At 30.2% G+C, this 14,852-nt stretch overlaps 1 protein-coding gene across 3 annotated transcripts in view; it reads right to left on the bottom strand.

The window, feature by feature from the left end:
* The window catches only part of LOC135928183 (receptor-type tyrosine-protein phosphatase F-like), a 69,186-nt gene that overhangs the window by 22,262 nt on the left and 32,072 nt on the right, over positions 1 to 14,852 (bottom strand). For 2 of the 3 annotated variants that reach the window (XM_065464561.1, XM_065464562.1), the window contains 5 exons: positions 14,681 to 14,781; positions 14,260 to 14,566; positions 13,489 to 13,667; positions 13,246 to 13,375; positions 10,644 to 11,120 (listed from right to left, as the gene is read on the bottom strand). In XM_065464561.1, the coding sequence (XP_065320633.1) occupies positions 10,644 to 11,120; positions 13,246 to 13,375; positions 13,489 to 13,667; positions 14,260 to 14,566; positions 14,681 to 14,781 (1,194 nt within the window). The remainder of the gene's footprint in view (positions 1 to 10,643; positions 11,121 to 13,245; positions 13,376 to 13,488; positions 13,668 to 14,259; positions 14,567 to 14,680; positions 14,782 to 14,852) is intronic. The other variant, XM_065464563.1, reaches the window with a different exon arrangement.

Below are 14,852 nucleotides of genomic sequence, written 5' to 3' on the forward strand. Positions count from 1 at the left end.
TTAAAAAAAATATTTTTGAAAAAAAAAATCATCGAAAGGTTCAGAGAAAAAAAAATCAATAATAAATAAAAAAGGTAGTTTTTTTGGAAATATTTTCGACGAAAAGTTAACACTCCAAAAAATGAGATATTTTTGGACATAACCCTGCATTCGTTAGCTCGAATTCGCGTTGTATTCGCGCTAACCGTGAATGCAAGGGGAAATGTATCTCATTTAAAATTAAATGATAGACCAAAAAAATAATAAAATAAATTATCATATAGAATAAATATAAATCTGTCTAATAATTTGATCATCTTTCGCTCTACCAGAGTTGAGTACAGAGACCTTCATGGGCCTTAATTTTTTGACCAAACAGGCCAGCAGTAAAAAATTTTTTTTGGCCCAAGCCTGGCCGGCCCCGTATTGAATGTTAAAAAATTTCCCAAGCCCGACCCAAGCCTATATACTATGGGCATGCGGGCCGGCCCATGTAGGTCTCTGGTTGAGCAACGGCTAAAAAAATTCGCCGTCAATTTCGAGGCGCAAAAAAAAACTGGGATTTTTTGTTGTAGCCGGCTAGAAAAAGAGCAATGACCCCAGCCATAACCATTGAGTGAGTGTATAATTTGACATAATATAATATTAGGAAATTTTTTATTAACTCTGGATAGATTTGCTTTTGAAATGGCCAATAAATATTATTGGTTATTAAAGAAAAATTATTTAAACATATCGGCCTTCCTTGGTAATAATTATTATAAAAAAATTTTTTTTAAAATTCCTTCTAATATATAAATTGTGGGAAGTAGATATTATTAAATTTTTTTAAAAAAAACTTAATTTGGTCAAAATAAGCTAAAATTTCCTTATCGAGCAATTAAAATCGCATGACATTTTTCTTTAAAAATATCTTGACTGGAATGAGAATCAAAACCGTTTTTTACCTTTTGTCATTATACAATATACAGTTAATTAAACCTGAACGCGTCGCGTTTATTAACCGTTTCAATTTCTGGCCATAAAATAAGGTATCCGTTATTATAACTCTATTAAAGACGTTATTGATCAAATCGCGCCATATATAACTAAAAGATTCATTATTAAGATTATTAATAATTTTTCATGAAGAATTCCCTAGACAAAAATAACCGAGAATATATTATAATATTATAATCATAAAGTTATTATAATACATCTTCATCTTAATGAATTGGATAAAAAATTACGTTTAAAAAATAATTTTTTTTTCTTCCTAGTGGAACAAAAACAACGATAATATTTCGGTAAAATTAATGATACTAACATACTATTTATATCGTATAATGTCAGAAAGATTTGTGTGACAAATTAATATTCGAATAAGTGTAAAAAAAAGAAAGAAAAATTGAATTTATAAATAAAATTACTGGCAAAATTTTGGGAAAGGGGGGGGGGGCTATTTTTTATATTATACTATATATATATTTAATATTTATCTTATAAATATGATGAATGGGGATACATTAAGATTTTAAATTAAATGATTTCGATTGTGTCCGTAAAAAATATAATAATATATTATTATTATATTTTTTGTTACAGCTATTAACAAGACAAGAATATTAATTGCCCGTATCGCAACAAAGTCACGAAAAATGTTATATTTTTAGTTCGACGAAACAAAATATAAATTAAATACGTTCATAGTTTGGATAATTAATTTTTAAAAAAAATTATCGGACGAGTGAAGCCCAACTTATCTAATCTCGTTTACATAATAATAAAAAATGGTGGACAAATGTGTGAATGAGTCAGCTGCTCGCGATTTTGATTACGTTCTATACATTGTTTTTTTTTTAAAAATGGGCATTAAGATTTTTTATTTATATAATAGGTATTTTAAATCATTTCATACGTCTACTTTATATTACCAAACGAAATCGAATCCAAAATGGCAAACAGCTGACTTCAATTAGTTACTTTTTAAATAAGTTCACATTCACAAGTGTTAAAAAAAAATGGGGATGACCTGAAATATTAGGACACTAGAGTAACCCCGAATTCCCAGTTAGGGCGAATTCACGACGATTTATACAAAATTTTTGTATGCTTTGCCGCGTATTTCGCTATACGGTGGACTAATTTATTTTTTTAAAAATAAAATAGTTCTGAATAGCATCATTTTCCATTTAGAATCATAATACATAAAGATGTTCAAAAATATATCTTCGAGAAATTTTAGTTTTATAAAAAAAGGATGTTTATGTTTTCGACCTAACCACAAAAAAGTGTCCTAATTTTTATTTTACGAATAAACATGAACACCCTTTTATCATTATAAGGAAGAATTAAAAGAAAAATTTGTAAAAAACATAAAAATAACGACTATAATTCACAGTAAGTGGACCTAACAATCTCCAATAAAATTAACCTCCCCCACTTAGCGAAATTCTTGATATTCCTATGAGTGAATGATACCCGTAAAATTATCTCTCTTTTTTGTAGTCTAGAAAACTTCATTCTTATTCGGTAAACTTATTTTAGAATTCTTAAAAAAAAGAAGGATGTGTTGGAATTTATTTGCTTCTAGAATAAGTCTATATTAGGCCAATCAAAATCTATTCGACTCGATGCGCAGGAATAAGAAATTATTTGAATCGAATACGAATGAAATATTTAAACACAAGTCGCTCACTGCAAATCAAATATTTGTTTTTTTTTGAAAAATTTTGCGGTTATTGATTTTTTTTTTAATTTTAATCTTTTGTATTTAAAATTTCCGTTAAAAAAAATCAAATTTAGATAAATATTTATATAAATGGTAATGAGTATTGGTTAGTGAAGCCGATTTAAAAAAATGGCTAAATCTATTTTTAATCCAGAAAAATATTAAACAAGCCTAAAGAATTTTCCCATAGATGACACAAAGGTTTGGATATCTATTAGCGAAATCTCGAAACTTGGGTAATATTTTTCTGGTTAGAATTTTGAACAGCCGTTTAACAACACTACTATTGGTCCAATTCAATCAGGAGAGGAAATAGTTGGGTTTGGCTTTTTTTAAAAACATCTTTGTGAGCGCCCAATTTTATAGGCACAAATATGATTACTAAAAATCACATGATTTAGAAAACTCTGTGGCAGAAAGAAGGCATTCTTGGAACCCAAATACAGGTTTAGAAATTTTAAACTTTATTTTAGCCCAAATTTGGATATAAATTTCCTATCCAATATTTCATAATTCGATGTTCTTGAGACCTTCATATTAAAACTTGGTAAGACAAATGGAACATGTCAGATTTCAAAGATGGAGGTGAGGTGCCATATTATTTCCGATTTTGAGTGAATCAGAAATTTAAATTTTATCACTTTTAACAGGATTAAGGATTTAAAGGGCCAAAAATACAATAAAATATTTTCAATTTGTTGATTCATTTTAAATAATAATAAAAAAAAATTAAATACAATTTATTTATTACCTTTTAATTTAAAAGGAAATTTTTATTGCACATTTATAAAAATGCGATATAAAAAAAAATAGATTTAAAAATAAAATAACCTAATAGCTACTATCGATCCACCAAACCCGACCGACCTGATCAGTTGAAAACCCGGTTGAATGGTCGTCGTGAAATTATAATTATTTTCAGGTCGGGATAAAAAAATGGAGTGGGATAATTAAGCTTATTTTCTGGTTGGGAATGTTCAATTAATTTTGTATTAGAGTAGGGACGGTTGTAGATTAAAAAAATTTTAAGCGCACCTCAGAAATAACCATGAAAAATGAAACGATACATAGATAACGGCAGAGGTCAACGCGGGATAATTTTGCAGGTCAGGATTCGGGTCGCGTAAACAAACAGTGTTACGCTCAACGACCGGTAAATATGGTTCGCTATAACTTATAAAGAAATCATTTTTTTTTAAAAAAAAAACCTATGTTTTCCCAAGAACTTTCTAGGTTAACAGGTGTTACCAAAGAATCGACGCCGCCCTTTTTGGAGTCAAAAATCAAGTTTCTGGCGTTGTTTCGCTCATTTTCCTTGAGGATCAGAGAATTCTTTTCTAAAAAGGATAAAAGTACGTTGCTCTTACTCCTGCCTTCTTCGTGCCTTCTAGTTCTTATGCTTGAAGACGTGAATAGATCATCTAAACTGACCTTTGATTTCTGCCTCTTGAAGTCAGCGTTTCTCTTTATTCTCAGATGTGAATAATTATGATCCAAGATGTCACCTTTATCGGAATACTCCTCGTGGGATAACGATATGAATTCCGAACATATGAGTAATAATAAAAATATTTTGCCGTAACATAGAAAAATAAATTTAGTCGAGCTCCAGGCAGAGATGATGCTATATTCGCCGCAAGAGAATAGTGAATGTACCACGTGATAAAATAAATTGACCCATAGGTTCACCCGATTCGGGATCGTCTGCATCTAACTGCCAAACAAATTGACCAATAAGGTAACCGGATTAAGAACCGCTCGCATTTTAAGATGGTAAATTTGAGAGAAAAACAATATAATTTAAATTTATAATAGTTATTCTGGGCATCGATTTTTTTTTATTAAAGCCAAATATATATAAATTTTTCGTTTTTAATAAAAAAAAATTTCGTCAATTTTTTAAAATAAAATTTATTTTTTTTTGAATTTTAATTTTAAAATCAATATTTATGATTGGAAGGAGGAGGGGGGGAGGGGAAATATAAAATAACCATCATATCATTTACAATTTCATAGCATTCTTTCTTTTTTTTTACAACAGGGGCATAAATTTTAATGTATTATTTTTATTTGATATTTAATTATTTATATTCTTTAAAAATAATACAATAAAAAAATAAATATAATAAAATAAATAATATAAATAAAGATGGCGCTTCCCTAGCCAGGACCATTGTTTACCTATTTTATTTTTTACAATAATAAAAATGTATAGTTTAGCAAGAAGAAAAATAATGAATGATATATATCTTTAAATTAAGAGAACAATTAATAAAAAAATTCGATTATTATTTATGTATTAGATTTATTTTCATCATTTACCACAAAAGATATTTGAAAAAAAATAGGAATAATCTTTTTATCCATTCTTCCTGCAACATGTGACATTTAATTTTGTGAAATATGAGTTGCTTCACCATCCCGGCGCCCACAATGGTCACCACAAGTCGAAAGCTAAAGTTAATAGATTACGAAAAATATTTGGCTAAATCAATATGTGAATCTCTGAATGATTGCCTGAACTTTATATTCGTACCACAAGGCTAGACCAACATTTTAAGTGTTTGGTCTAAAACCTATCCATCCGTTAAGAGTTCGCCATCTTGGCGTTGAGGGTGGTATAATACCCTAGTCGATATCCATCTTTAAAATATGTGTTTGGGGAAGGGGACAAATATCGAAATTTTTATCATATTCAAAAAATTGAGATTTGTATGATAATATTTTCGCTTAAAAATATCACCGAATCATAACTTAAAAATTTTTCAGTATAAATGGCATTAATTTTTTTTATTTTTATAATATCACAGAAATTTTTATACGAAAGTGACATAAAGAAGCAAGTTTAATTGACTGTCATAAGTTTTTTAAAAAAAAAAAATAAGTTACATTTTAAAATAGATTTCTTATTACTATGCATATAAATTTTCAAACAAAAGAAAAACAAACTATAATTATTTTTAGCTCTTTTCTCGTATTTCTTCTTCTTAGATATCCGTGTGATGAGGGATAGAAGGGGAAGAAACTAATATGTTTTTGATTACATATGGCTTCACTGATATTTTAAAATCTTCGAAAAGATTAGAAAACTGACGCCAAAAATAACCAAGATCCATATTGAATAAATTTGGATATCGTGTTACGGTAATTAATATTATTCTGTATATAATAAACAACTTTCTTAATAAAATGATTTGCTTGTTTTTATTGGTCGCGTAAATGTACATGTTTTCCATTAAAAAAAAATGAAGAGAGTTTAATTATTATTATAATGAGTATAGCAAAACCAACTTATATCAGCGACCTGCATGCAGGGATCTAAACAGAACCTGAATTGTTACACCGGTATTGGGTAATCAAAATGGCGTCCCCAGTTGTTTTCATTGATATACACTTTTAATGAATGCATCGTCAGTCTAGGTATTATTATATGACATTGCTAACATCAAAAAAACGATAGTTGGATACTATATTTCTAACCTTCCAAAGTCCAGTTTTTTTTAGCCGGCTAAAAAAAATCGTAATAAATCAAGTTTTTAAACAGAAAACTATCCCTTTGACCTCGGTGCTCTTCTTTAAAAAATAAAATAAAACAGCAGCCTCAAATTAGGAAGAAGTTAACCCCTCAATGTTAACGGATTTTATCCGGTCAGCTATTTAACCATTAACAAAACAAACCGTACTAAAAAATACTATATAAGAAAAATAAATAATTTATTATATATCCCTTATAAATTATTATATTGGATATACGTGTTTCCTTCATGATTTACGAGTGAGAAAGTCATTTATAAAAATAAAGCCTTAAAAAAAGAAAATATACGTCAAATTTCGAACTTTAATAAAAAAAAAAGGCAAGAAAAGAGAAGGGGGGAGTGGTGGGTTTATTATGACCGAAGAAAACTGAGACCACCCCACTTCCTTCACTTTCGAAATCTAAAATGAGCAGTTAATATTAACCACCCGGTCGGTCACATTATGGATGTTTCATCGCAAAGAAGATTCTTTAATCCTTCCAAAATATAAAATTTAATTAATCAAATAAATCAAACCAAGTGTGTAAATCATTTAAAAAGGAAAAATAATTATATTTTTTTGGTATTTTATTTTTATCCATCCATACATAAATAATTTGGTTTTTTGATATATTGAACATCTTCGCTAAGAATTATATACTATTTTATTTTATCTTGCGACTTTAATTAAACACAGCGGACAACAGTGCAACGACTTGCGTGTGCAATGTTGTTAAATGGGGTTAGAGTTGGCCAATTTAAAATTAAGATTCTAGCCAAGCCTCGAGATTTCGTTAAAAGTTGTCCAAATCATTCAGCCATTTCTGAGCAAAATCTCCAGGATTGCGTAATATCTTTTTTTGACTATAAGATATTGGTTTGGCCGTTTTTTAAAAATTCGAGCCGTTTAACAACACTATATGCGTGTAATGATAAAAGAGGGGATAAAAAAAACATAAGCTGAGATAAGAAAAGTGTTAAAAATTGAAATTAGCCGAACCCGATTAGGGCCTTATAAGTTGGCTCGAAACCGGGGTCGGGTCCCGAAAAATATATAAATTCGGGCCGGGATAAAATAATGAATGTCGTGAAATAAAAAAAAGTAGAAATTAATGTTGTTCTCTTTCTTCCCAATGTTGTTAAATGCCTCGATTTTGAGCCGATTTGTAACCTCGATATTTTGGTAATAGATGTCCAGCCATCTATGAGAGAAAAATCTTCCAGGACAGAAATACCAATTTTTTTAACAAAAAATATTCAAAATGTCGATAAAAGATATTTTATATTTCGAGTAGCGGTTTTATCCTAGATAAATATCAAGCTAAACTGTTCTAACCATCACTATAACAATTATTTATAAATAATTCAATATTTTAAAGATTTTGGTCATAGATGAACACAAAGGTTTGGACACCTAATCTCAATGTTTAGACCAACATTTGTTGTGGCTAAAAAGTAACGGTTTAGTAATTATTTAAAAAAAACCCTTTAACAAACACTAGTTTACTCAACCAAAAAATATTTTCAGGGATTATATAAAACCTTTTATAAATTAGTTATAGAAAAAATAGAATACTCAAAAATAGAACCTATTTTTGTATACTTCACCGCGAATTCGCGCTACCTGTGAATGGCTAGGTAATCTCCCATTCGCAGTTAGTGCAAATTCGCGGTTAAATATGAACGAGGATTAAAAGAGGGTGCGCAAAAAAAAGGGATTTTCTAGTTTATATATTTTCTACTTATAATAAATACGCAAAATATTTTTGAACAAAAATGCGTAATGAATGATAAAAGGCAGATGCGTAATTTGAAAAACAATACAATAAAATTAAAATTATAAAAAAAAAATTAGGAATAATTCAAAATAAACCACGAAGAGAGAGATCATACATTTTACTATTTAAAGGGTTAAAATCTAATTTTGAATAATTTTAACATAAATTTATAACTCCTCTAAAAAAGAAAAGAACAGCTGGCTAATTGGTCAAACTCCATTATAAAACTGAGCAAACCGACTTCCCCTTTCCTCCCATCCACAAATAGTGCGTGTTCATTAGAGTCTTTCGCCATTTTGATTAATCGGATTGGTCGATAACCAATATTCTTAAAAATAAAAAGGAACTAGCCGATCCAATCAGCAAAAAGTTGGTGATAATATAATAAGTAATCGCCACAAATGAATTTTGAGCGGCAATCATGTGACAAATAAAAAGATAAATTTTTTCTCTTTATAATATTAATAATATACAATACAATTCTCCGAACAACATTATAAATATAACTCAACTCATATGGGTAAATTATCTCTCATATATATATATTGTAGAATATGAATTATCTCTGAGGGGAATTGAAAATTATTTCCATTCATATTCTGATATTATATACATATATAGTAATAGATATAAGTTTATATTATTTATTCATCATTTTTAAAATTAATTCATAAGTGGTAAATGGGCTTGGGAGTTGGGGGGGGGCATATGACACGATGCTATAACATTTTACACGGAATCTATAATCTATAGTATCGCATCTCTTTTAATCCATATATGAATTTCATTCTTTGACATTTTTAATTCGCTCGTTTTTCCTTTTTCATATTTTATGGCCCAATTATCTAGTCTTATCACCAATCGTATTATTAACACACATATATATATATTATCTAGCACGTGGTCACAGACCTGCTCAAAGTGAGCGAACGAGATTTATATGTAGGCCATTTTTTTCTCAAGGGTACTAACAAACCTCGTAACTCAGATGTATAGTTATCAAAAAAGAGTGGAACTATATCCAATTGTAGTATTAGAGTGAGGTATAGTTATGAATGTGAGGGAGAAAAAAGCAAGAAGCTCCAAAGCACTATCAAAAATTGAATTAAAACATATGTTCTTGTTTTTAACCGACAAAAGGCAGAAATCTTATCAGCATATATGTATATGTTAAGCGTCCTAAATTGTAAGTTTTTTCTTTCTTAATTTTATAAGGTATTTGTGAGTTTATTTGTTTTTAAAAAAATATATAAGAGATTTCTATCATTTTTAATTTCTAGGTTATGTCCAAACCTAACTGCATATAAAAAAAAAATTTATTAGTAAATTACTCAAAAATATTGATCGAAAGAGATTATAAGGTAAGTATATGCATTTCACGACAAATAAATAACGATAGAAATCAGCTGGGTTAATACACCATCTTGGTTTCCCGATATGAATAATTTTACTTTAAAATTTTTTCATGAAAACTTCATATATATATAAATATATAAGATTCATTTATCTATATATAAAAAAATAATTTAAATATCGGAAAACTAAAATGGCCTGTCGACCCTATTTTTTTCAATTCAACCCTACACTACAGAATGCATTTTAATGACTGAATTGATTGACAGTCAAGGTAAATATCCAAGTAAAATTATTTTGTAAATAAAATCAAATTTGGATAATTGTATCTTGATACCTTCTCTTCTCTTCTCTTCTCTTCTCTCTCTTTTCTCAAGGAAAGAAAGCGAAAATAAGAATCAAGAGTAAAAAAAAGCAAACAAAATGTCAAGTGGCTGTTAAAAAGCCGGATTCGGGTGGATTTTTAAAAAAGGCGCCATATTAAGATTATAATCAAGATAATATTGTGTAAGAAGACTGATAATTTTGCTCACAGATGGCAGATAGGTTTGATCTTCTACTTGCCAAATCTCGAGGCTTACGCAGTATTATATTATGGCTAAAATCTTAATCGTGCCGTTTTTAAAAATCGGCCCAAATCAGGTTTCTTAACATTACTAGACCAATGACATTAATAGATTTTAAGTGTATGTATACTTTTTTTTAAAATAAATAAATCGTCAATTTTGGGTCAGTATTATTAATTAGTTCGTATATATATACCTTAAAGTCAAAAAAAAATATGTAGAAAGTAGCTGGGGTGGGGGGGGGGATGATTTTCGATAAAAGTTTTTTTTTTTTTAAACTTGATTACATAATATCAAAAAAATTAAATTACGTAAGATAAAAATGTCGGAATTATTTCACACACATATCTTAAAATAAATGTGTGATTTCATTCCTGAAAGATTTTTTAAGGTAAAATTTGATCAAAAATCGTTCACTACTAGAAGAGTATTTGTAATATTGATATGGGAGTTGGGTTAAATCCTGTATTCACAGATAGCGGGAAAAGGATTGTCGCGAATTCGCGCCAACTGTGAATGCGAGGAAAATCTGTAATAAAGATAGGAGTATTCAACGACACAAAAAAAAAACCAGCCATTAGCCACGAAGAAGCGAAAGATTTTTTTCTTTTTACTATTAACAATGATAAGCCATTCGAGCAACTTCTCAGAACACAATTTCACGTTATTAAAAATAAGCGTCAAAAAACGTAGCGTGTATAAAATAATTAAATTCAAAATTAATCAACAATATGATATTTACCGTCTTCCGCAGTCTTTACGAATATGGGTGCGGAACTATAGCGGGCATTTCCTAAAGGGTATTTTGTATCTCGTACATCCATCCAAATCTTATAGAGCGTGAATGGTCTAAGTCCCGTTATTTCTCTACTCAAAGTTTTACTAGAGACATGAAAATCATTTCGGGGTTCCCCTTTTGCCTCGGGATCGGGGGTGTTCGCTTCGGACAAAGAAACGAATATATTTTTCGGCGATTCGCTGCCATAAATAATGTCTGTCGCGTTTGAAGGAGCAGTCATAGAATGGATAATAAACCCTTTAATAGTCTTCACATCTTCCTCCTCGTTGAAATGGGCCCAAAAACGCCCGTCTATGACCGCTACAACGCGTAAGCTGACTCCATTGAGTGGCAGACCGCTAAGCTTTAGAAAATTGTTTTCGTATCTTGTAGGCATTTCGCCGATATTTGCGAAATCGACATCATCATCATCCTTATTTTCTACCGATCCGATTTGTTTTGGCGATATATTTCGAACGGTTTTATTTCAATTGTAGTAACGCGCGCGAGACGATAAGCGATGCGGAATCGAGCGGAACGAAATTACAAATATTTAATAAAATGAAGACATTTGACATATTTTTTTTTTTTTAGCAAGCAACGACATTCGGCCACAGCGAGCACAAAATTGTGTTTAAAAAAATATAGTATATATTATTAGAAATTGAGAAGTAATTCTTGTGGGTAGTGTTGTTAAACGGCTCGTTTTGAGCCGATTTTTAAAAACGGCTAACTCATTATTTCACCCAGAATAATTGAACTTAAGCCTGAGGATTTTGCTTGTAGAAGGAACCAAGGTTAGGACATCTATTAGAGAAATCTCAAGGCTTAGGCTATATTTTTCAGGCTCAAATATCGAGTTAGCCGTTCTTAAAAATCGGCTCAAAATGAGCCGTTTAACAACACTACTTGCGGGTATTAAGAGTATAAATCAAAGTACTCTTATTTTAATCGATTTAGAATATGATGTAACGTTAATAATGACTCACACGATCCAGCTAATAAACGATACTCAACCAATGACACATAATAATACCTAGACTGACGATGCATTCATAATGATGCATTTGATATGGTGGTTGAATGTGAATCAGCTGGACCCGCCATATTGGTAACCCTATATGGTAATTTATTCTCATGTTAAAAAATACTATTAAATTGATAACTTGCTTACTTATTATCTCGAAGATCAGGGAATTCTTTAATAGGGTTTGCGTCAGATATAGGAATAAATTGGCCTCTCGTTTAAAATTTTTAATAATGATACGGGTAATCAAAATGGAGTCCCCAGCTGTTTTCATTGATGCACCCCTTTAATGAATGGATCGTCAGTCTAGGTATAATTATATGTCATTGTACTCAACCCAATATAAAACATTTATAATCGGTACTTAACCCGATATAACCGTCATAACTTATAACCGATGCCCAAACCTGATAGCTTTTTAGCTGATAAATAGGTCAATTATATCTGTAAAATGTTAAAATATCGACCGATACTAAACGATATCATGAATATATCAGTGCATCTCCGATTAATTAATACCGCTCTCCCATAAAAAATATAGATAATTTTAAGTGGTCATGACTGCCCTGCCAAACGGACATATTTCCCATTCATATTAGGATCCAAATAAGGATACAGCTAATTATGCATAAATATGCAAAATAATCTTGTTGTTTTTTTTTAAATTTCCTATTTAGAGAATTTTCAGCTAGTGTATATAATGGTACAGGGTATTAGCACTACCTTTTTTTAAAGTATCTGTATCTTTTTGAATACAAAGTTGATTAAGTTACAGATACTTTTAAATAATTGTTATCTTAGATACAAGATATTTTATCAAATTAAAAAAAAAAGATACAAATATTCGCGAGATACTGCCCAATCCTGCCAATAACGTGCTATTATTTTCGCATATTATTAAAAACGTCAGCGTGATATGGGCCCTAACTCCTAATACAAAGTAAGAAACAAATTATAAAACTCGATGTCAAGAATGTTTTTAGAATAAGGTTTTAATATTTAATTTTTGAATTAAATATATAAAAAAAATTTGTATTAAATTAAATGATTAATTATAATCAGTTAAAAAAAGATATTTTTTCAAAACTGATAAGTTGCCTAAAAAAATGTATCGAGAACACCACAAATATTTTGATATTGTATCTCGATATACGTAGCGGGATACTTTAAGAATGTAAAAATAATTGTCCAAAAATACTTAATCATTAGATAATACTTTTAAAAAAAATGTTAAAAAAATTGGCATCCCATAACGCGTTACCAGACACCTCCAAGCAAACCTACGTGAAACTGGGTGGGGGCAAGCTAAAATTTTTATAGAAACAGGGGTTTTAGGTTATAGGGAGAAGTTTTTACAAGGAAGAAAGACCTCTGCCCTGATAGGTCTAAGTCATAGAGTAATCCTTATTTTACAGATATCGAATAGATAGATATTTTATATCGTCAAATTAAAATAACATCAATCCACCCCCCCCCCCCCCCCACCACCACCACCTTCAAAAATAAATAAATAATAGATATAAATTAAGCGCATTAAACCAGTAGATGGAGTTATTAAGGTGATAGTATTAGAAGGAACCCCCATATATTGTCCAGATATCAACGCGATCCTCGCTTGATATAAGGTACCGGTAACCAGATTGATAAGCGTGTAATTTAAAACACCTGGCTGATTTTTTTTACAAAAAAAATAAATAAATAAAAAGATCTTAATTGTAATTTCCCTAATAAAAAATAAACTAATCATTTTACATCATAAATCCATATATATATTTTTTTTACGTTATCGATAACGATTCGCATGCTATCATTGTCACCGTGACCATTTTTAGACGCTTCCGCCTTCCATACGTATAAGAGATAGGATGTAAACAATTCAAAATCATAACTCTGCGACCAACTAAGAATAACGCTCGTTCTATTGAGTACCTTCCCGGCGAAATTAGTGATTTGACCTGGTACTAGTGTTAGTCAAAAAAGGAATAATGGAATCGGCGTTATATAAATTACTTATTAAATATCTGGTTTAATAAAAGAGATAATACGTTGTTAAATTTTTTTTTTTGAAATTAGAGGGAGTTAACTGCAATGGGCGAGTTTAAACCCCAAAGCCCGCCCGCCATTTGTTTTAAATTTTTATAAACCACCCGCTGGTTTCCAACGAAAATTCACACGCCCGTTCAATCATTTTTAAAAAAATGTTTAACTGATCCTTTCGTCCGATTTTTTCGTCCACTCGTCTAAATATTATTTTTTAAAACCAGCCGGTCCAAAGTATGGGTGGGGGCTAAAACTCCGCTTATAGACCTATACGTATTAATGAGGTGTGAAGAGATTTTATGCTAATTATTATATTTTCGGGTAGATATCCTATTTAGAAAGAGGACAATATCTTTAAAAAACAGGGGTTTTTTTTTCAACCTTAGTCTAGCGTTCGGTTCAATCAGACTTGTTAAGCAAAATCAATTCTTATAATTAATGAAAGATAACAAAATATACCACAACTCAAATACGACATTTGTTGCATGAAATAATGTATATAGAGAGCATTACTTTCGGGAGAAGTAAAAACTGATACGGGGTCGGATGGTGCGCTCCGACCCAACGAATTGGCGACTCTCATCCTAACGGTGTAGAGGGTTAGGGGTTCCAAATTTTTTACGGTAAAAACCATCATCTTCGATTGATCTTGATTAGGTAAAACCAACTCTTTCCATCGAGACAAAGGCAAGTGATCGTTAGTATGAGAAAAGACGCGTCGAATATTCTCGAAATTCTTCGGGTCGTCGGAGTCAGAAGCTAATTGTAATTGGGAAATACTTTCGAGGTTCGTAATGTTGGTGTAGTAAAGGATGTAAGCCTTTGAGGATAAAATTGAATGATTAATTGGACTTTTTTTTATCCCTTTCCTTTCTTTCCTTCTACTAAAACATGCAAATCATATTGTTTTAATCCAAAAAAAATATTAAATCACTTTTATTAGTCCATTTGAATTGTCGGGTTTTTCCCATTTTACGCTGAACTCTGTATCGCTCAAAGCTCTAACTCTAATGTTTTTGGGTGGAGACGATGGAACTTTAAGGATTTGATGAATAAATTATATTAAAAATTAGGAAAGGTTTGATTAATATTTAAATTTATATCAT

The sequence above is a fragment of the Gordionus sp. m RMFG-2023 genome, chromosome 4 (assembly GCF_954871325.1).
Source record: "Gordionus sp. m RMFG-2023 chromosome 4, tfGorSpeb1-WG-v2, whole genome shotgun sequence".
Taxonomy (NCBI): Eukaryota; Metazoa; Nematomorpha; class Gordioida; order Chordodea; family Parachordodidae; genus Gordionus; species Gordionus sp. m RMFG-2023.